At 40.1% G+C, this 24,394-nt stretch overlaps 1 protein-coding gene and 1 pseudogene across 15 annotated transcripts in view; one reads left to right on the top strand and one right to left on the bottom strand.

Moving 5' to 3' along the window:
- ABLIM2 (actin binding LIM protein family member 2) overlaps positions 1-24,394 on the bottom strand; it is a 237,617-nt gene that overhangs the window by 120,256 nt on the left and 92,967 nt on the right. For all 15 annotated transcript variants that reach the window (XM_069070562.1, XM_069070474.1, XM_069070492.1 and 12 more), the window contains exon 6: positions 22,929-23,022. In XM_069070562.1, the coding sequence (XP_068926663.1) occupies positions 22,929-23,022 (94 nt within the window). The remainder of the gene's footprint in view (positions 1-22,928; positions 23,023-24,394) is intronic.
- Positions 828-1,688, top strand: LOC138151219 (CUGBP Elav-like family member 3 pseudogene; annotated as a pseudogene).

Raw genomic sequence — 24,394 nt, forward strand, 5'->3', positions numbered from 1 at the left:
AAAAGGGCATGTATGCAAATAACTATGAGGCAAAATAAGTTATGGTAAATTCACAAGAGATATAATAAAAGTATTCTGACACTCAGAAGAAGGAGAGAAGCCTTCCAGCTGGGGTACTGTTTAATAATAGTTTTGCTGGCTGTCTACTATACAGTGTTAAATAAAACCAGGAAATTCCTTCTATGAATGTGCATATATCTTTGATTTTATTATTGGCTTAGTGAGTTAAACTGTTTCTATTTGAAAACCAGTGAAGATGGGGTAAGGCACTTATAGTTTCTGGTTTATTTATACTGAGTCATTAATCTATTGTTAAATAGAGATCACAACATAATGAATATAGATAAAATAAATATAACATAGATAATATTTACAATGGTTTAAGATTGACATAGTACTCTGCAAATATTATCTCATTTAATCCTTACAACTAGCCTGGGAGGGAGCTGCTAATATTATTCCATTTTACAATGAGGAAATTAAGTCAGAGAAAGAGATTAAGTCATTTGCCCAGGGATGTAGATAATGAATGTCTGAGGTCAGATTTGAACTCAGGTCTTCCTGACTCCAAGTCCAAACCTCTATGAACTACTAAGGGCTAGCTGCCCTTAGCAACCTTTAAAAAGGGAGGATAATATTAATAACAACAATAATAGCAGAACTCGTCAAGAAATCACTAATAGAATAGTACTCTATTTTAAACATTTTATCACAGTTTTTTAACCCACAAATGAAACAGTCATGACAGTAATGACTATAATGTTGTGCCCCACTGCCCTCCAGTATGGAGACTACAGCGCCTAGCCCCCACCCTGATGTAGCAGCAGATGGCCCTGGTAGCAGCTCAAGGTGCCTATCTCGGCCCCATGGTCACTATGGCAGGTATACATATACAGCACATGGCTGCCATCAATGCCAATGGACTGATGGCCACTTCCATCACCCCTCCTCGGGAACCAGAACCCTGCTTGCTATCAGTGCCATGGCCTGTCTCTGCCATCCCTGCTGCTCTGGGTGTTAATGGCTACAGCCCTGTGCCCACACAACCCACTGGGCAGTCAGCCCCTGACACCCTTTATCTCAATGGTGTCCACCCCATCTAGCCCAGAGCCCAGCTGCTCCCATGGACTTCCTCCAGCAGACCTATGCAGGAATGCAGCACTACACAGCAGCCTACCCTGTAACCTCCAATCTGGTCACCTAGCAGCCCCTTTCACCCTCCTCATTCCCCCTCAGCAAAAGCAACAACAGCAGCAGTGAGAAGGCCCTGATGGCTGCAAAGTCTTCATCTATCACCTGCCCAAGGATTTCACTGACTCTGAGATCCTTCAGACATTTGTTCCCTTTGGCCATGTCATATCTGCCAAAGTCTTTGTCAACCTGGTCATTAACGAGAGTAAATGCCTTTGGCTTTGTGAGTTTTAACCATCCAACCAGCACACAGGCTCCTATTCAGGCCATGAATGATTTCCAAAATGACATGAAACACCTCAAAGCCCAGCTTAGGCAGCTCAAGGATGCCAACCACCCCTACTGAGGGGCAGCAGGTCTGGACATACCAGAGGAAGGGGATATCCCCCCAATCCTCTCCTCCCCTATTGACCACAAATTGCTCTGGCTCTTGGCTGGGACCCTGGGGGACTGTTGCCTCATGAGTCCTGGGGAAGCAGGACAGCTCCACTTATCCTCAACCCTCCTAAAAACCAACTTTCTTCTCCCCTGATGGCTATCATAGTTTTGAGGGGAATGATGTGACTGAGCCCTTATATTCACTTGAACCCCTACCTCCTCCCCAGGTTTGACCTAATAAAGGCTGTAGATTGGGAACAATAGGGCACAGCTCAGTTCTAAGTCATCTAAGGCATGTTTTAAGGTATCTCTTTCTTCCTGCCAATGTGTGATACTTGTGCCCTGGCACCTCCAATGCCCTGCCTTCTCCCTATACTTCTCCGTATTAGGGACTACTTCCTCTATCTCTTACAGACGCCTAGGGGAGAACAAGGGACTCAGATCCCCTCATTACTAACCTCTCCTTCAATCTCGGGGTTTCCCAGCAGCTATCCCCCGAATCATCTGCTCCCTACAAGAGCTAGGACATTTCAGTACTTGGGTCATCAGGCCCTAAAGCTCACTGCCTTCCCAAGGTCCCCTTCTGGGGCTGCCCATGTCCTACTCAGCCATAGAGGCCCTTTCCCTAAGAGAAAAGACCTCCCCTTCCCCAAATAATGTTTACAGTCTCTGATGGTCCATTTCCTGTAAATACCACATTGGCACCACAGCCAGCTGGCTATGGATTTTTTTCTTTCTTAATTTCTTCTCTTTTGTTTGAAGGTTAAGTGTGGGAAGGGCCATGGACGGGAAAAGGGGAAGGCTCTACTGGAGGGATTTATTACCTAGTCATTTTCTTTAGAGAAAGGTTTTAGGTGAAGGGATGGGGAAAATTGGGGATGGAATAAGAAGAAGATCCTGGGGAGTCTAAATTTCAGTTCTCAATATTTAACTAATTTGCTGCATTTTACTTTTAATAATTTATTTCTGTCTGAATAAAGAAAAAAACTTTAAAAATGAAAAAAAAATACAAAAATAACCTGTGCATTTCTATGCCAGTTTAAGGTTTGTCAAGAATTTTCCTCTGTTAGGTAGTGAAATATGTTATACCTATTTTACAGGTGAGGAAATAAAATTTCAGAATCAGTGACCTATGTGTAGTTTTACAAGTAGTGCAGGTGTGGTCCAAATAAAGGCCACACTTATTTTCCCCAAATTTCATACTGTGACATATAATCACTTCGTATGTATATACCTATATGTATGTATACCTATATGTAAGTATATGTCCATGTGTAGATATCTATACAGATATCCAAGCAAAATTATTTGTGGTTGTTGTTCAGTAGTCTTCAGTCATGTCTGACTTTTGGTGACCCTATTTGGGGTTTTCTTGGCAGAGATACTGGATTGATTTGCCATTTCCTTCTCTAGCTTATTTATAGATGAGGAAACTGAGGCAAAAAGGGTTAAAGTACTTGCCCAGAGTCACATAGCTAATAAGTATCATGAAAATGAGTCTTCCTGACTCCTGGCCCCTCACACTTTATGCACTGCTCCACTTAGATGCCCTATGCTAAACACATATGCATAAAATAAATATGAGAGATGTCACCTACTGTAAATAACTGGTATCAAACTCAAACAGGGGTTAATAATCTGTACATAAGCATCCTGTGGGTCACATATTGACTTACTTTTTTATATAATTAATTATTTAGTTTTAGTTTTCAACATGCACTTCTATAAGATTTTGAGTTTTGAAGTTTCTCCCCCTCCTTTCCCTTCCCCCTCCCCAAGATGGCATGCAATCTGATATAGACTCTACTTATACATTCATATTAAACATATTTTTACATTAGTCATGTTGTAAAGAAGAATTAGAACTAATGAGAGGAACCACGAGAAAGAAAAAACAAAACAAACAAAAAACCAAGAGAAAAGGAAAACAAATAGTCTGCTTCGACCTGCATTCAGACTCCAAAGATCTTTCTCTAGATGGGGACAGTATTTCTCAACATGAGTCTTTTGGAGTTGTCTTAGATCCTTGCATTGCTGAGAAGCTAAGTCTATCAAAATCAGTAATTTAACAATGTGGTTTTTACCATGTACAATGTTCTCCTGGTTCTGCTCACTTCGTTCAGCATCAGTTCAGGTAAATCTTTCCAGATTTTTCTGAAATCCACCTGCTCATCATTTCTTATAGCACAATAACATTCCATTATATTCATATACCACAACTTTTTCAGTGACTCTCCAATTGATGGACATCCCCCTCAATTTCCAATTCTTGGACACCACAAAAAACAACTGCTATGAATATTTTTGTACATATGGGTCCTTTCCCCATTTTTATAATCTCTTTGGGATACAGACCTAGAAGTGGTATTGCTGGGTCAAAATGTATGCACAGTTTCATAGCCCTTTGCACATAGCTGGCTTACTTTTTAGAAGTAACATTATTTATATTTATTGCATTTTTATTTATTTTGTTAAATATTTCTCACTTATACTTTAATCTGGTTGGCTGCACTTGGGAGTGTGGTGGACCACATGTGGCCTGCAGGTTCCATGTTTGCCACTGCTGCTGTGGTGGACAGAGGGGTTTACCCAGTAGTCAGGAACACTTGGCTTCACATCTTGTCTCTGACTCATACCAACTATGGGAACATGGCTAAGTGCCTTAACATTCTTTAGTACTCAAAGCCATTCTCTAGGATTATAAGTTACAGAAAAGTTGCTACCTACATTGGTAGAGGGATTTCCATGCCAAGAGCTTCCCTCATTTACAATTCCCATGCTTCTCAATGAGATTTCAGGTCAAGACTAAGGCTAAAAAAGGATCTTATTTTAGGAGTGCAAGCTATATTTAGACCTACATAGGAAGTATAGGTGCCAGGTCAGACCTAGTTCTGACTAGAAGTCCAGTGATCTTTTCACTATACCATGTTGCCTTCTGTAACATTAAGGATAACTCTTTCATATGACACATCAGTAAAGTAGATATCTTCATTCCTGTTATCAAGGTTACATGAGTACTCAGATCATGTGTGATTCTGTCACTGTGGCTAACTCCTAGGGTGGGACCTCCCTCTCTCAATTTATGTCTAGAGGTTAGTTTTGAGAAATAAATATGAAATAACTTCCCAAGGATGACACAGCTAGTAAGTATCAGAAGTGGGATTTGAACCTTGGTCTTGGCTTAAAGCCCTACCCTCTATCCACCATGTCCCCTGCCTCTCTCTGTTGTCAAGTTACAAGTATTATTTAAATGCTAAGTAACAGTCACTACTACTATGCTCTATAATAAGCCATAAAGAATCAGTACTTTGCATCAGTCCTCTAGAAATACTGTCAAATAGCTATTTCATATTTATCAGGTAGCAATAGTGGGATGGGTTTCACATCATAAAATCCTCTTCTCTCATAAGATATTTCACTTACACGGTATCATATCGTGACCTGGGGCAGAGTATCCATGCTTTTATCTCTTATTTCAAGGACCCCTTCAATGGACTGCTTTCACTACATCTCTGTCTTTTGAAATCTTTTTTTTTTCTCTCAAGATCAAACTTTCAAGGTCCGGCTGGCTTGCCTGAACACCACTAGTGCTGGGCTCCATGTAAGTGAGACAGACCTTTCCTAAAGTCCTTCTAAGTTATCTTGGATAGTAACATTGTTTCACTCCTTCTCTTTGTAGATTCTGTCACTACAGAATTCTTTTAGAGGCCTGATTTAATGTTGTTTCGGCTCAGGCAACTTTCTGGCCCCTCTCTGACATCTTGGCTCTGTCCCCTCTGTATAGCCAATTTATCTTATTTATATGATGATTACTTGTATATGCATTTTCCCTCTTGATTAGCTGATTATATTGGAAGCTTTCTGAGAGCAGGGACTTTGTCATATCTATCTTGATATCCCTTATGATTATTATAGGATGCGAAATTAATGTTTGTTGAACTGAATTAATGAAGAGGAGCTAAAAAGGATAAATTTGAATTATTTCAATGGTATGCAAAATAATTTGGCAATTCATAGAGGAAAATTAAGTCTAAGTAACTCTGTAGTATGAGTCTGATACAGCAAAATTCCTATAATAGGCTGTCCTCTAACTTTACCTGGATAAGGTCCAACATTAATTGGTCATGTTAACTATTGTCAACACAAATGTACACATCCATTTGACATGTGAAAAGGCTTCGATCTAATGATATTGTCTTTATGGATCAATGGAGAGATGTAAGAAGGAATATTACCAACTAAGGATTTCACAAGCAAAAGACATTGTCAAAAATGGGGTATAAGTGCCATAAAAGACAGAAATCTTCTTGTATGAATGTGAAAATGGACAGGTCATGGAATGAGAAGGAAAGAGGTCAGATGGATAGTTCAATTGATGCATTTGTACCTAGAAGATAATAAAATAAGTAGGGAACTATGAGTAGTATGTTGGGTGGATGGACCATCTATGGAACGGTTATGGAAATATATGGACAAGTATATAAGTATTCAAATATAAGGTTAGTTATGAAAATTATAACAATTATACTCTCAGAACACTAACTGCACACAGGTAGGACAGTGAGGGTTCAAAAATATTGATAAATATTCATATATTCCAAATATTACAAGTTAATATATCAAGTAAAACTGATTTGATGAAGTTTGGGGACCAAACCCTCAATAAATTTGGTTAGGAGTTGAAACAAGGAGAAAAATGTAATGCTTCTACTCCAGACTTCCATTTCAATGTCAATCCCACTCTGCCAAATCCCCCCACCTGCACATGTAGGGGATTTCAAATGATTTTCTGGATGAAAAATGAAATCACAAGAAAGTCCCGACGCTTCCACTAACTTATTGTATGATCTTAGAACTGAGCCTCTGTTTTCTCACCTGTAAACTGAGGGAGCTAGGACAGATGATCTCAAAGATTCATTCTAGCTTTAAATGTTAGCAATTCTGTGAATTGCCATAGATTGCTTATCTACAGTTCTCCAAATGGTTAGAAGCAAAGGGAAACCTCAAGCATTATAGAGCAGATACTTTTTTTTTGAACAGGTAGGATGAAGAAGGGGGTGGGATTTGGAACAAAATGTTTCTTCTAAGCCTGGTGACAAGGATTTCCATTGTTCTGTTACTTTAAGTCCCTTTCCTCAACCCACTGAACCCATCAAAAAAAGGAGCTTCTCCTTTCCTTAGTCCACAGACTGTTCTAAACAGCTGTGGTACTTCATAAATTGCCCATGACATGATAACATTCCTGACTGCACCTAGAGACATTTCAGATGGATATTAGGCATTTTCTTGACTTTCTCCTTTAACAATGCTCTATCCCAGGTACTTTCATTTGGCTGCTTTGTTCTTCAGTGAATGGATATTCCTCCACAACCAGGGGAGAAGATCTTGGCTGATTCCTATCACTGAAGAAGAAATCTAATTTCAAATGTATGAAAGTCAAAGGGAAAGCTATTTACATGATCTTATACTCCCTTCCTCATGCCTTCTCTTATTCTAACCCCTCCTCCCCACCAAGGTTCTGTCCTGTTTTTAGCTGAAATGCAGGCGGTTTCCAGCTGTCCTTGCCCTGTAATTTGGTGGTAGGATTGCCATGTCAATACCACAATTTTCTTAGATGTCTGTTAAAGCCTTCCAAACCCCTCATATCCCCTTACTCCTGTGGACTGAAAGCCTTAAATAGAGGAAACAAGATCATTTTTCACAACAAAGTTGGCATCCCCATGCTAAGGATTTGTCTTGTGCAATCTAACGTTCCACTTCCCTCATCTGCTCACCAAGGAAAACAATACTCATATCATAATATCCTTCAATGATCAGCTCACATATGATTTTGACAGGAAACCTATTTTGACTCCCTCAGCTACCAGGTCCTTCCTATAAAAATATTATAATTATCCCTTCCATATCATGGGGGTTAGGGGCACAGCACCCTCATAATCTAGAAAATTCTTGTAATATTTTTTGGCCCTCCCTTCGTACCAGAGAAGAAATCTGAATTATTGTAGTATTAAAAGATAAAATATGCTGATTTTATACAATATTTTACATATATTTTGTGCATTTCTGAGTTTTTAATTTTTTTTCTGTGATGTTTGCCAGCCTTCATGTGTCATCTGCAGCTTCCACAAAACTATACCCCACCCCATTCCCATTTAATTTCTTATGCTGAACTGTGATATATAAAAACCAAGATGGGGAAAGTCACAATGTGGAAGGGATTACTGTACTTTGTATTTGTTTTATAAATCCCTATTCACATACATGCTACCTCTCCCCCTTGGAATGCATGCACCTTGAGAGTCAGGTTTATTTCTGTTTTTATCTTTGTGTCCTACCATGTAGCACAGCACTGAGTACATAGTCAGCACTTGGAAAATATCTGTTGATTGATTGATCTGGATAAATTGCTTCATTTTACAGATGATGCTACTGAGGTAGAGAGAAAGGAAGGGGGCCATCAATGTATTAATAGGCTTTGGCTGGGTAACATAGATGGGGGGTAAAGTGAAAGGTTCAAACCCAGATCCAAGGGTCAAAAGCTGAGGTCAAAGCCAGAGGTATCCAACCCACATGGTTAAGCAGGAGATAACATGAAACTGGGAGAAAAGGATCCAAGGTTGAGGGGAGATCTACATGGAACAGGGCCAGGGAAGTACCATGGAAGGGAGAAGCACAAGCTTGCTAGTTTTTCTCACTCAAAGCATAAGCCTGAGTGTCTTTTTATGGTGATGGTAGGCTAACTGAGCAGCTGTGGGCTTGGAGAAGAATTAAATAGATGCTTATATAAGAGACTATAATATAACTTCAGTTGCTATTGTTAATACTGAATTGGTTCACAATGCAACATTCATCTCAAAGCAAATGCAAAATGATGTAGTAGAAAGAGTACTGAAACCAGACTCAGGAGACATGGGTAAAAATCCTGACTCTGACACTAACAATAAGCTTCTATTTCCTCATCTATGGGGAAGATGATACTTGTTTGTAGTAGTATGGAATGATGGGTGAAAACCCAGACTTAGAGGCTGGGAGATCTGGGATCAAATCCTATTTCTGACACACAAATAGCTATGTGACCCAGGAAAAGTCGGGTGGCCCATTGGATATGGCACTGGGCCTGGAGTCAGGGAAGATCTGAGTTCAAATCCAGCCTCAGATACTTACTAGCTGTGTGACTCCTTGGGCAAATCACTTAAATGCTATCTTCCTCAGTTTCCTCAACTGTAAAATGAGGATTAACAATAGCACTAACTCCTAGGATTGCTGTAAGGATCAAATGAGATATTTGTAAAACACTTTAAAGTGCCTGGCACATAGTAGGCATTTCACAAATGCTTATTTCCTTCCTTCTCAGTGGCCCCAGACAATTCTCTAACACTGTAAATTGCAGATGAGCTATTAGTTTACATCAATGGAAGGACAGGCATTTTCTTCATGGATGAAATCACAGTTCAGGACCCAAAACAAAACCCCTGAATTAGCAATCTCAGGGAACTGTTGTGAAAAAAGCACTTTATAAACTTCAAAGCTCTTTGAAATGAGAACAATTGTTGGTGTCATTATCTTTCTACCAGCAGAGAAATGACCCATGAAGATGCCCTTCTAAACAACAGCTCCCAGAAAGGATGGCTTTTTAAAAGCCTGGACCCGTGACTTTATTTGTCTTCATCCTGCTACATTTAGCCCAGAACAGAAAAACTGGGGAGATGGTGAGGCACCAGAGACAGCACAGGGCATCTCTGACATAAAACGCTCACAGGAGATCTCTTAGTACTTGCTTCTTAAAAGATCTATTTTGTGGTTCCTGACAAGCAGCTGTCATCTTTAATAATATAGAACAAGGAAAAGAGAAAAGAACAAATTCAGTCTTCTGGGAAGGTACAAGCATTCAGATTCTATCCTTAATGTGCAATACAGAAGTTGGGATACCATTCATAAGAGTATGGTCTTATAATCAGGTATTTCAATCTACTAATGAATGATGGTTTCTTAGTGAGTGATTGATGATGATACAACATTGCTAAGAGCTACCATTTCTATAGTATTTCAAGGCTCCTGGTATAGGGAATTTAAGTATTATGTCCATTTTACAGAATGAGAAAACTGAGTCAGAGAGATAAAGTGATTGCTTATAGTCAAATAGCCAGTAATTTCAAAGCCAGGACTTGAACCCAGGTTTTCTAATTTGGTGCTTTGCAATCTTTTCATTATACCATGGGTCTTCAGATAGGAAAGAAGAATGGAAGGTATGAAGGAAAAAAAAGAAAAAAAAACATCATTTATCAGGGGCTTACTATGGTTCCAGGGACTATGCTAAGTATTTTACAAATACTATCACATTTGATCCTCACAACAACCCTGGGAGGTAGGTGCTATTTTATTATACCCATTTTCAGTTGAAGAAACTGAGGCAGAGATTAAGTGACTTGCCCAGGGTCACACAGCTAGTAAGTATCTAAGCCATATTTGAACACAGGTCTTCCTGACTCTAAGCCCATTGCTTTACCCATTGTCCTCTGCTTCTTTTAAAGGTGTCTATGGTGATGATTTTGATAAGATTCATTCACTTAACCTGCATTATTTGACTACTGTGTATAGTTACTCTGCTAAATGTTCAGGGAGATACAAAGTACTGATATAGTATTTGGTACATAGTAGTCATTCTAATAAAAAAAAAAAAAGAAGTTTAATTGGTTGATAACACACTCCCTGCTCCCATGAAACTTACAAGTCTAACAGTAGAAATGTCATACAGGGACAAATGAAATAAGAACGACATGTTATATTATATATTGTAATAATAGTATAAGGTATAAAAATAACATGTAACAGGATTGAAATGATACAAATAAAGGTCTGAGAGGGAAGAACCCTATGAATCAGGGGAATCATGAAAGGCATCGCAGAATCAGTGACTTGTGAGTTGGGCTTTAAATGATGAGTAAGGATTTAGCAGGCTGGCTGAATGCGAAGATTTAGCAGTTTGGAAAGTCCAGAGATTAAGGTTACTCTACCCTTTAACTGTGGCTCTCTATTAGAAGGCAGCCCTCTTTCTGACAAGTAACTGCAGCTCTACCTGTTGAGAAGCAGTGTGGAAGACTGAATAGAGAGCTTGCCTTGGAGTTGGGAAAATCTTGGTTCAAGTCTCACCTGTGACACATTTTCCTGTGTGACCCTAGTCAAGTCATTTGACCTGGAGTCAGGCAACTCTCTATAAGTAAGTTATAGAAAAAAATGCTCATCTGCATTGACAGGGATCTGTCCTCCCTTAGCATTCCATTCACTGATAAAATCTCAGTTGTGTTAAAAAAATTTAAGTTGTATTAATTTTTTTTGTTAAATTTTGTTTTAAAAATGTGTTAAAAATAAAAACTTCTATGTTTCCACCAGCTAAAACTTTCTCGTACCTTCAATGTCAAGCTCCTTTGTTACTTCTATGACACTTGTCTGTCTCTAGCTAGACATGATCTCCTCCTGCAATGGATCCCTAAACTTTTTGCTTCATTTCTCCTATTGACTGATCATAGTCTAACTTGAAATATATTTGTGGATCTTGCTTAATAAATCATGGTGAAATTGAATTGTGTCACTGGGCACAGGGGCTATTTCATTTTTCAAGTACAGTGCCTGGCACATAGTAGGTGCATAATGAGCCCTTGTTTCTTTCTTTCCCATTTCCTTGTCTCCCAAGTGCCTAGTACTGTGCCTGGGATCCAGCTGGGACTTGTTGAACTGCATTAAACTTCTATTAAATCCCTCCGTACTAGATTTTCAGCTTTTTGAGGTTCTTTATTTGTATCTCCAGTATCCAGGACCATGTGAATCACCAAGCCTTACATATAGTAAATGTTGAATAAGTTCATTGAATTGAATCATATTGGCCCCTCACCATTCCTCATTCCATTTTACCTCTGAAAGATTTTACCTTCTGCTTTCTCCCTTCATGCTTCTGTCCCTACTCTTCAACATCCTAGGTACCCATTGCTCTCTGCTCTGCCAATCTAAGATCCTTTCTATCACATGAGATCCAACTTAAAGCCCACCTTCTTGGAGCAATGAGCATTTCTGAAGTGCCTAGTGTAGGTGACAGACACTGGGTGTGGTGCTGAGGGGACAAATACACAGTACAATGATCCCTACTCCCAGCAATGAGGAAGTCACCAAACACATGGATAGATACATTCAACACAAATGTAGAGGGAACAAATACAAAAGTATATCAAGTGATTACATCTAAGGGAGTCTCGGAGGGAGGGAGCTGGCAGCTGGGGGGACCAGGAAAGAATTCACATGGCAGAAGGTGCTTGAGCTGCATCTTCAAGTAAGAGAGGGACTTGAAGCTCTCCCACAAAACTCTCCTTCATTATACCAGTTCCTCTGACCTTCTATACCACTTACAATCTACACTAGTCTCTGGTCCATAATTAAAACTGATCATGCTATGATTTTTTAATTGAACTTTCTACCAAAAACTTAATACTGTTAAATAATTTTTCATGTTCGTATAACTGGGTCAGTAACTTCTGCCTTCCAGGCCTCAGTTTACTCATCTATAAAATGAGCAGGACTAAATGATCTCTAAGGACTAATGATCTACCTTCTGCTGGTAACTGAGTCAGACTGAAAGTGACTTGGTGCCTATTGGAAACCAGGGTATTGTTTTATTTTCATTTTTTCCACTAGCATTGTTGAATCAGTCATTTCAGAAGGATCTTTATTCCTTTATTTCTTAAGAAAAAAATATTAAAATACCCAATAAGGAATAGGGATGAATTCATGTGTTAGGTTGGCCTTCCATGAATACAAGAAGCTTGTCAATGTTGTAAGAGATTTTAAAGGGAATCTAGTCTATGCCCCTCATTTGGGGGAAAGAGATGCCTAAAGAGGAGGAAGTGACTTATCCAAGGTCACATAGTATTCTAGTTTGTGAGTCATGCCTAGGACTGATGTTTCCTACCTCCCAATATGAAATACTGGGGGCAATAGTATGTGAAAGCACGCTGCTAGAGAGAGGGACTTGGAGTCAGGAAGACTCAAATCCCACATCTGAACTTTACTAAGTATGTACACCCCCAATAAAATTTCTTCACCTCTCAGAGATTCACTTTCTGGAAAAATGAAAGGCATAGTGGTATAGAAGACAGAGAGCTCACCTCAAAGGTAGAAAGAGCTGGATCCAAACCCCACCTCTAACTGACTGGCTGTGTGCCTGGGGCCTGCTCCCTTCACTTCTCTGTGCTCTTATAGAGAAAGTACTAACCTACTCCAGTGGTAAGAGCTTCCTCACCTGGGAGTTCCCTCTGCCAATGAAATCACAGATCTACTCCCCATCCCCTTAAAATCTCTAATATTCGCTTCAAAACAATTCAATGGTTGAACTGAATATTACTTGAAAAATGATGAAAAAGGAAAAAAATAGAGAGACTGGTTGATTCACAGATATCTTCATTGACTTTATCATCCCACACAAGGCCAAAGATGACGGGACTATGAAGGTGCGATTGGCATCGATCATGTGATCTCAGTTCTAGGTCTAAGCACTGCCTCAGCCGCTTTTGAACTATGTGTCGCTAAGCAAGTCTGCCTCTGATTCTCAGTTTCTTCATCTGTATATGGTGATAATAATATGTCCACTATCCACCTCCCAGCATTGCTTTGAGAAAAGTGTCTTCGGGAGCTATATGATATGAGAGTTTTTAAGCATTTACTGTGCATGAACACTGTGCTATATAAGTATGAGCTGTTACTTTATTTTAAAAGGTGAAACATCCTGTTTCCTTACTGAATTTCTTAGCAGAATTTTGTCCCAATTTGCCTCCCTTATTATTACAGTACTCTTAACCTTGCTTAGAAGTATTTGGAGAGGGGTCAATGGGTATGTAGACATAGTATACCCCAATTAAAAAAAGGTCAAGTGATCTCAAAAATAATGATCAGAGAGAGTATGGCTCAAACTGGTTTCTCCTCCTTTGGTTCTGTTGACAGGCTTTTACAAACACTATTTGGCTGAGTTGTGAAAACAAAATAAAAATATTAGAGATTCAGTCATCTAAAGAGCAAAGGAGGCAGGGGATAGAAAGATTACAGAAATGTTATGTGCATGTATATATATATATATGTACACGCATATTTCAACTGAATTTAAATGATCTACACATTTTCCTTGCATCTAGAAATAAATCAAAGTGATCACAGGACAGTGCTCAAGGGATACATGATCTTTGAAGAAATTCTGCCAAAGGAGGGATGATTTCACGGAACCACAGAATTCACAGAATTCCAGAGAGGGAAGGCATATTACAGAACGCAGGATTATGATAACAACAACATGAGACACAGAGTGTAAGAGCTGGGAGGGACCTTAGAACATAGAATATGGAATGTCAAAAACGGAAGAGAACTCAGAACCTAGGATAATATAACAGTGCTAGAAGGGACCCCAGAATATAGAACAGGGAACCGTCAGAGATGGAAGTGATCATAAAACTTGTAACATGGGACAGCAGACCTAGACAGCATATTAGAATATCAAGAACACAACAGGAAGAAACCTTCAGAGTTCGTATATAAACTTGCCTTCATATACAGTTATTTCCCAAGGTTCTCCTTCCCCAATGGCCATGAATCACTTCATAGTGTGATGGTTCTGATGTGTGATCACCACTTGGATGCTTTTCCTGGGTTATGTGGCCACACTTTCAATATGACCTGGCCAGTTTGCAGTATAACCCTGGTCCTGGGACTTAAATAAATCCAAAGCAGATATGAAGAGCCTACTCTATATCAGGGTGTTATTTTATTTTCATTTTCCCTCCCAGCATGGTTGAAATAGTCCTTTCGGAAGGATGTTTGCCTGCAGTGATTCCAACATCATTTACATTAGTTCAAGAGGCAGATCCATTTCAGCAATGTTTGACAAAGTCAGAGACTTGAATCTAGGTTAATGATATTATTGCTGTTGACCTCACAGAATTGCTCCACTTTGCAAATTCATTGCCACTATGGAAATGTGATCTGGAGAAGCAGTGTCGTGCAGTGGAAAGGGCAATAGGCGGGGAGTCCTGAATTCAAATTGCTCATTCGGCTACTTACTAGCTATATGACCTTGGGCAAGTCACTTCACTCTTACGAACCTCATTTATAAAAGTAGGGATTGTGTGTTTACTCATAGGTGAGGCAGGGGAGGGAAAGTCAGCCAGTCAGTCAACAAGCATTTAATAAGTGCCAGTCGGTGCCAGGCATGAAGAGAAACAGATGATATAAATAAGAGGTATAAAGAACAAATTGGAGATAACCAAAGAAGAAAGGTACTAATATTAAGGTGACTTAGGAAAGGTTTCTTGTGGAAGTAAGAAATCTTTAACTTGAAGGAAGCTAAAGAAGCCAGGGAGTGGAGATGGAGAGGGTAAAAATATTTCGTGGTGAAAGGAGTGCCTTTATAAATCTTAAGGCATTAAGAGAAATATGAATGATTGTTACATGATAAAATGTTCAGGTAATGCATTTTAAGATATAATAGTGTGCAATTTGTAGGGGAAATGAAAACTGGGGTGACTAACTTCATAGTTAATGTCCTGGAACATAGCCTGTATCACTCAGTGTTGATGTTTCTACACCTAATCACACTTGGAGATCAGATGAAGAAACTGAGGCTCAGACGGGAAGTAATTTGCCCAAACAGTAAGTGACAACAACAGGGTTGAGAATCAAACCTCATCTTCCAATTCCAAATCCAAGGCTTTTCCTCAACCCAACATTTCCTGCTTACTTTATAGAAAAAAAAAAATTACGAGTTCTTACAAACTGAAAAGCACCATCAGGTTCCACAACTGTTATGTCATTTTAAAAAATGACTGATTTAGTGTTAATTAGGTTTCAGTTGTCTCAAGGTAGGGATGGAATCCACAGGTACCCCTTCCCCCACCACGAGCCCAAGGGCAAGCATAAATGCAGGAATTAAGAAACTCTTAACTCCCATCACATGCAAAGCAGCCCAGCTGCCAGTTACCCAAGCAGAGATAAGCCCACACCACCAGCTCTGGCAGAAATACAAAGGACCTTCCCCAAAAGATTTTCTTTTTAATCACAAGAATGCAGTGACCTTTGACAAGCCAGGTCACCTGTAGAGGCTTTCGGGTGCTTCCTACCTTCAAAGGTAATGCTCCTGTTAGCTGTGTTAACTCTGAGGCTGTATTTGGATCCCTTTTCCCCAAAAGCAATTTCCTTCCCCCTCCTGGAAGGAGGGAGAGGAGAAAAGCCTGGCGCTGCTGGCAGTCTGGAAGGCAGATCAATTCTCAGCCTTGTGTCGTTTCGCTGTAGATCTCGCCACCCAAAGCCTGGCTGTGCTCCCCCCACACACCTGCTCTTAGAAAGGGGGAAAATGCCGGCAGTCTTGTTCGGCAGCCACCTCTTTATTTACAGCAGCTCAGGTACGATGGGGAACGTCTGTTGTTAGCAGAGCAGCAGTATAATAGATATTTCAGCATCCGAATATACCATTCTGCCCCAGAGTGGTCTCTAAGTTGCTACACCCTGCTTGGAGGAATTAGTCTCGTCTCAATGCACAAGCTTCCAGCCCCAGAAGAAGGGTGAAGGCAAAGAGGCTTCCAGAGTCGGCTGTGCACCTCCCAGAGCATCCTAGCAGCAGCAGCTTAGGGGCAAACAAAAGCATCAATCTTCACTGCAAAAGCTTTATCCTTCACAGCACAGAAAAGAGTGGGTTTTTTTTTTCTTCCTTTCTTGCTTCTCAGTCAAGACAGTCCCTTCCTCCCCCGCGAGGATTTAGCCAATTCACCTCATTGGCAGGGTGTGCTCTACAGCTCCAATTGTCTGAATTTCCAAGGATATTTAACACATGCAGGGGCCCCCATTCTTGAGGCAATGTCTATGAGTCAGCACAGTGTAGTGAGAAAGATCTTAGAGCCAGGAGACGTGGGTTCAAATCTCAGCCCTGGCACTTACTAGCTCTGTAATCTATGGCAGTGCACTTTTCTGTGAGCCTCAAATTCCCCCATTTGTATAATGGGAGTAAAAAGACTTGGACCTTTCTTGTTTTGTTTTGTTTTTTTCAACATGGCTAATGTGGCAAAATGTTTCACATGATTTTACACATATAACTGATGTCACATTTCTTGCCGTCACAGTGGATAAGGAAGGGGTGGGAAAGAAATCAGAATTCAATTAAAAAAATATATCACATAAATAATAAATGAGAGAGGAGGGTTTGCACCACTACACACTATGAGCTAGCAGAATTACTGTGATGAAAGCACTTTTGAAGATGTAAAACACCATCGAAATGGGAACTATTCCTATTAAAAGTGCTACTTGAACCTCCTACACTTTGAAGAGGAATTGTTCCCTTAAACATGTCTTATTGAAGAGTTCCTTGAGTGTGGTACAGTGAAAAAAAAATGTGCCAGGTCTGGAGTCTCTGAAGACCTGAGTTTTTATCATGACTCTTTCACTCACTAGTGGTGTGACATGGGGGAAGATATACCCCGTCACTGGGCCTCAGTTTGCCCATATGAGTTTCCTTATAATTAAAATGAAGAGGATAAACTAGATGGTCCTCCAGGGTCTTTAAACCCTATGATTCCATATGAGGATGTTGAACTCCCACTGTGCAAGATAGAATCAAATCTTGAATCATGAGCCATGAAATAAAATTGGTTTGATCAGAGAATCACCCAGTTGGGCCAGAAAGGAAAGGAGAGAGAAAGGCTAGAAATCAGCATAGAAATGGACAACAGGGAATGGGCATCATAAAAGTAAGCTTTATAATTAACATCATAGGAGATTATTACAAATTAGTAAATTTTTAATAAATTCTGTGCTAGATAACAGAGATACAAATTGACCTAATGACATAGTCCTTAAGCTCAAGAAGCTTACAATCAAAGGAAGAGATATAACATGTTCCGTACTTGACTATGGTGCAATGACAAAACTATGGTTTTTCAATGGAAATTAGAATTAGATTAAAGAAGATAGGTCCACACAGAGCTTTGCTTCTGCACCTTAAGGATGACAGCCTTTCCATAAACCCTGAAGCTGAAATCTCTTATATGTATCATCCCCTTCATTGGGAAGTGAGGGCCTTGAGAGCATTCATGGTAGATGATGATCAGGGCAAAGAAAATGTTCAAAGTGCCATAGGAATTTATGGGGATCATCAGGGAAGATTTCCTGAAGGAAGTGGCATGAAGGGGATCTCAAAAAGGGAAAGATTTCAAGATGAGGCAGAGATAAGGAAGGAAGGAATCCCAGTGAAGTGGCAAGAGAACTTAGAGAACAATACAGAATCACAAAATTGAAGAGTTGTTAGGGTCTTCAAAGGCAACCTAGTTCAATTCACACTTCAACAAAGGTTTCTTCTTTATTATGCCAATAGAGGCTCATCTAGTTTCTGATCAAAGACTTCCAGTAAGGGAGAACCCCCAAAGCAATCCATTCTACTTGTGGGTAGATATAATTGTTAAGAAGTCTTTGTTTCTATACTTTTGACCCCTTAATCTCACTTCTGTCCTTAGGGGTCAGAACAAGGCTGATCCCTGTACTACAAAACAGGCCATCAAATACCTGAAGAAAACTCTCATGTTCCTCTCCTGAGCTTTCCCTTCACCAGGCTTAGTATCCTTAGTTCTTTCATTGACCTTGTTTGGCATGAAGTACTTATTTCAAAATTCTGGTTGCCTTTCTTTGGATGTAATGATGTCCTTAAAATATGTTGCCTTAAATAGAACACAGAGCTGTAGGTGTGTGTAGTCTGAACAAGGCCCTCTGCCATGTTTGTGACCTTACTTTTTTATCCCTACTTCATATTATTCTCTGACATGTTTAAATGGACTGCTCTCTGCCCCATGATCATACTCTAAACATTTGTACTTTTGTGCCTCATGCTTCCACTTATGCCTGGGGCATCTTCCTTTCCACTCCTTCCCTTACAAATTCTATCCAATTCTATCCTAATTCAAATGCCACTGTCTCCATAAAGCCTTACCTAATTAATTCCTCAATCAGTCAAGACGTCCCTGAGACCTCATATGGCAGTTTGTTTTGTAACACTGATAGACTTATGTTATATTGTCTATTAGAATTAGAACTGTGGAATACATTGGTGACTGGAGCATTCTCAGTGAGGAGATTAAGGATCTGCTGAAATAGAAAATGATTATTTGTGTTGTAAACTATAAATCCTATGAGGGCAGGGATCAGAACAAAACTTTTTTTTCTCTGCAGGGCTATGAGCATAGTAAATTCTTAAAAGGGAAACCTGCTGTTATTGTTCATGGCTTTGTCAGCAGTTCTATGAGACCTAGGGCCCTAATTTCTTTCCTGGTGAAAGGAGGAGATAGGACAATTTATCTTTTTCATTCTTCACTTTGGTAAAATCTCTCATTTCCCTCCCCTCTTATGTTCTACCCCAATAATCTTCATGGTTCAACTTCTCTCATTCTACTCTCACATACATGACTTTCTTATGCCTGGCCAATTCTCTTCTCAAATTATTTTTTAAAAACTATTTCAAAATAATCTTCCTAATGCAGCCTACATTTCATCAAATGTAAGCTCCCTGAGGGCAAGGTCTGTTTTGCTTTTGTCTCAGCATCCCCAGAGCCTGGAACAACTTCTGGCATAAAGCAGATGCTTAATCAACAAAAGCTTGTGATTGATTCAATGCACCACTCTAAGCTGAAAAAGCTTTCATTGGATTCCCATTGCCTGATGAATACATTCCTGAGCCTGCTACTGAAGGCCTTCTGTATGTGGACCCAACCTACCCTTCTAAGTGTATTTGATTCCATTCTACTCCATAGATCCTCTGATCAGGCCAAATTAGATTACTTTGTCATACATTTTCTTTTTTTTTCTTTTGGAGGGCAATTGGGATTAAGTGACTTGCCCAGCTCACACGGCTAGTTTTTGTGTTAAATTTCTGAGGCCAGATCTGAACCCAGGTCCTCCTGACTCCAGGGCCGGTGCTCTATTCACTGCGCCACCTAGCCTCCCTGTCATACATTTTCAATCTACTTACCATACCTTTGTTCATTCTATAGTATGGGCCCAGAATGGACCTTCCTTCACCTATCTCCATCTGCTGGAGTTATATTCCTCTCCTCCTTAAAAACTCAATCCTAGGGGGTGGCCAGGTAGCACAGCGAGTAAGAGCACCGGCTCCAGTGTTGGGATGACCTGGATCAAATCCGGGCTCAGATACTCAGCACCACACCCAGAAATAACTGGCTGTGTAACCTTGAGCAAGTTACTTAACCCCGATTGCTTTTAAAAAAAAAAAAGAAACTCAATCCTAGTGTACCACCCTCCTCTTCTGAAGCCATCACTATGCTGTCCCCCTTTCCATTCTAGCTGAAATTTGCCACTCCCTCCTCAGATTTCTCATGGTATAATGCTTGGACCTCCTCAGTCTCCATGGATTATTGTACAATCAATCAATTAACCAATCAACATTTATTAAGCACCTATTATGTGTCAGACTAGATACTAAATGCTGGAGATACCAAAAGATGACAAAAAAAGCTCCCTACCCACTAGAAGCTCAAACTCTATTTATGTTGATGTCTTTTCTACCACATGAGTTATAGGCTCCTTGAGGGCATCACCTTTGTATCCCCAGTCATAAGCACAGTGCCTGGTATATGCATACTTCAGGGTTTTTATAGCTCTGTGTTCTCTTCAGTACCAGTACTTCCTCTATCAAAGCAGACTGGAGCTTCCCCCATGTGTTTCCTTCTAGTATGATCCTTGTTTCCATCTTTCCATAAATATAACATAGAGAATCTACCCAATGCACTGGAGGCCTCCTTCTGTTTCTTTTAATATTTTGTAGAATGTTTAATTTTTTGGGTCATCCATTTGTTAGCCCTGACTTGCATCACATGAGTGGCCCACCTACTTTTCTGGTAGGGCACATTTTTGAGTCTGTCTTCTTATAATATGGCTGGTGATCATGCAAAGTACACTCCATTGATGCAAACCCCATGTGGCCTCTGGATCTTACACAGACTTTCTGTAAATGGTTCTAGTCTTGAGAAGAACCTTTTTAATTGGCTATGGGGCCAGAACTGGGGTGCACAAAGAAGCCAAAGCAAGTCCCTTGGTATGTCTCTTCCCAGGGTGGCTGGAATGAGGACAAAGTTATTGGACTGAGAATGAGGACAAAGCCCTAGGGCCTCTGGGTGGAGGAAAGGACTTGGGTTCTCATTCAGAGTTGGCATAAGGCTGAGAGAGCATGACCCTGCTGTTGCTTCTGTCTCTGTTTTTCATGAAGGGGTTTGGAGATGGCTATGACCTTGTAAGCTTCAAAATGTAAAAAAAAAAAAACATTGACAAACTGGTCATAAACAATTACCATCCTGGTCAGAGATAGGACCACTTCCCTACCACCCAAACTACCAAGAAAAATGGCTTTTATCATGAACTCCCCCCCCCCCCAAAAGAATCATAGTCTTAGACTGCAAATGTCTGAGACAGACACATATATGTATATATCAAATACACACATATGTATATAGATACACACACACACACACATATATATATATATACACATATACATGTGTACCTCCAATATAAAAGATAGGCATAAACCTCATGAAGATAGGGGAGTGATTACCCAGTCATAGTTGTCTGTTGTTATCGACCAAAATGGGACTCACAGTCCCCCTGATCTATGTGATGGGACATTCCACTTGCAATTCTACACTAGAAGTAGGGCATCCAAACCCCTATGTCACAAAATTTCTGTTGTGTGCCCTTTTCAGCTCTGATGCTTTGGATCCTAGGATCTGGGGTCCAAAGACCCTAGTTGCAGTTTTTGTTTCACTACACATTAGCAGACAGCATTGAGTGTCAGCTCCTGATCAAAAAACTGGTGACTAGAATATCTGTCCCACCTACCTCCTCCTTGATATAGAGAGGTTCAAAAGAGACAACACAGATAAAAGGACTATTATAGAGCGTTGTTAAGAAAGTGAGGAATGAAAGCTATTATTGTAAGCAAAGTGTTAAAACAACCACAGGCAGGAGCTCTCCATAATCTTTGGAACTGGTTCACATGTGTACAGGTTGGTATGTACATATGGATGGCCTTTTGGACAGAGCTGGATATTGAATCATGAAGACGTGTTCAAAATCCCACCTTGGGGGCGGCCAGGTAGCACAGCGAGTAAGAGCACCAGCTCCAGTGTTGAGAAGACCTGGAGATCGAATCCCGGGCTCAGACACTTAGCACCCACCCAGAAACACCTGGCCGTGTAACCTTGAGCAAGTTACTTAACCCCAATTGCTTAGGGGCAGCCAGGTGGCTCAGCGAGTAAGAGTACCGGCTCCAGTGTCGGGATGACCTGGATCAAATCCGGGCTCAGATACTCAGCACCACACCCAGAAATAACTGGCTGTGTAACCTTGAGCAAGTTACTTAACCCCAATTGCTTTAAAAAAAAAATTTTAAAAAATCCCACCTTGGACATTTCTTAGCTATATGACCTTGGACCAATCATTTTAGCATCTTTGAGTCCTGAAAGGCTGTGTTGTATAGTAGGGAAAGGGTGCTAGATCTAAAGTCAGAGGACTTTGGTTCAAATTGTACCTCTGACACTTCATATTTGGTGTGACCTTAGATGAGTCTTTGGTCTCTATACAATATATTTCCTATTTTTTTTAAAGTAAAGAACTAGACTACATCAGGGGAGTCAAATGTGCTGCCAGCAGAACTTCCAAGTGTAGTTGAGACCATGTTAAAATGGAATTGGGAAATATTTAGCAAAATAAATAAAAGACACAATAGAACATAGATAATGCTAATATGTGATCTTTTACGTTAACGTGCAGCCCGCCAGGATGCTTATGGATGCTTTAGTGTTTCCTATTTCTATTTGAGTTTGATATCACTAGTCTGCATAAGCTCTAAGGTCTCTCTTCAAGTGCTAAATCCACGATTTTTATGCTCTTCTAAGGTATAGATGGACTGCAAGGTACATAGCAGGAAAGAGTTCCTAGACCAAAATACCTTTCTGCTGACAAATTCTTTCACATATTCATATGTTCAGTGTGTGTGTGAAGGAATACATACACAAAAGTGTGTTTATGGTGGTGAAACAGTTCACTGTGCTAACATGTATGTGTGGGTGGGGAGGGGTGTGTGAGTTGGTGGTATATGCCTGCAAATGTGCCTGTTCTATATGTGTGGAAACATGTCTACATGCATACCTATATATGTCATATGTATGTGTTTCAGAAGGGATATATATGGTTAGGGTGTATAAGTGTGTGCACATTGGTATGCTTTTGTGTTTGGACAACTGAGGGTATACTGTTAGGGGGATATTTTCACTTACCTCCAATACTCTGCCTGTAATATATTTTCCACAGCTGTCACATCTAATGCCAAACTTCGTATGATAGTCAGCCTCACAGTAGGGGACACCATCCCTAAGAATGAAAATAGACAGCAATTAATGAGGTTCTCAATTTTCTTTATAAATCTATGAGAATGTTCAGTTTGTTTAAAAGCTAAAATACCATAATGCATAAAAATAAATATATGTCCAAACATGAGGAATATTTGTTCACTTCAGACTCGAGAAGATACCTCTACACCCTCACCCCCAATCCCGTCAAAAGGCACTTGATCTTTTACCCGGACAAGGTTTGTGAGAAATGTTACAGTAAGAATGTGGGCTCTCTTCCTGGGTTTCTTCTATCAAAACCTTTCTACAAAAGAAAGTTTTTTGAGAGAGGAAGGTACTATAACAAATAGGAGAATAAGGGTAGTCTTTAAACTAATAGAATTATAAATGGAAGATGGTTGTGGCCATGTTCAATCTAAACTTCACTAATAAGTGAATAACTGATACCTGTGTTGTTTAATGCTTATGAGAAAATGATGAATTATAAAAGCCAACATCTAGAATTGAATCGTGGCCCCAGCTGCTTCTCTCATAAAAGCAAAGAGCGCAATGCCACGAATTTTTTTTGGTGGGGGGCACTTAGCAAAACACATTGAACGACTGCAATGATGATGGTTATGATGATGATAAGTTCCTTTCTATCCTTTCATGAGCACAGTGTGGTCTATCAGATTCCTAGCAAGATGGAAGTCAAGATAACTTGTCCACTTTCCCTATCCCATTATTATACTCTGCCACGTTCTCAAAGTGCTCATGGAATTCATAGAATGTCAGACTGGAGTGGATGTTGGAACATAGAATAGAGAGTATTTGAGCCAGATAGGATCATAAACTATTGAGTACCAGAGCCAGAGGGCACCCAAAGATCAACTAGTTTCATGCTCTCTTTAAGAATGTCCTAACAATCTGTCTCTCCTCCCCACTCATGTTCACATACATAGCTGGGACTGTAATCTGGAGCAAGGTGGTCCTGTGAGGCTCACTTTCTACCTCTGATTTAAGATATGCCTGAAGCCTGAGCGGAGGGAGAGAGAAGGAAGGAAGGAAGGAGAAGGAAAGAAGAAAGGAAGGAAGGAAGGAAGGAAGGAAGGAAGGAAGGAAGGAAGGAAGGAAAGAAGGAAGGAAGGAGAAGGAAGGAAGGCAGAAAGGGAGGGAGGGTGGGAAGGAGGAAGGAAGGAAGGAAGAGAGGGAGGGAGGGAGGAAGGAAGAAATGTGGATTGCTTTAATAGGTAGTGAGATTTCAGTCATTAGGAGTCCTCAAATAGACACTATTTGTTTATGATGTGGTAGATAATATTCCCATTTAGACTGAGGAGCTCCTGAGGTCTCTTCCAACTGTGACATTCAGTTAAGTATGGTTTTGTTTGTTCTACCATCTAAACAAGTTTTAAAAT

This window comes from Petaurus breviceps, unplaced genomic scaffold (assembly GCF_028583685.1).
Source record: "Petaurus breviceps papuanus isolate PSGF00001 unplaced genomic scaffold, PetGlider_PUasm1.0 140, whole genome shotgun sequence".
NCBI classification, from domain to species: Eukaryota; Metazoa; Chordata; class Mammalia; order Diprotodontia; family Petauridae; genus Petaurus; species Petaurus breviceps.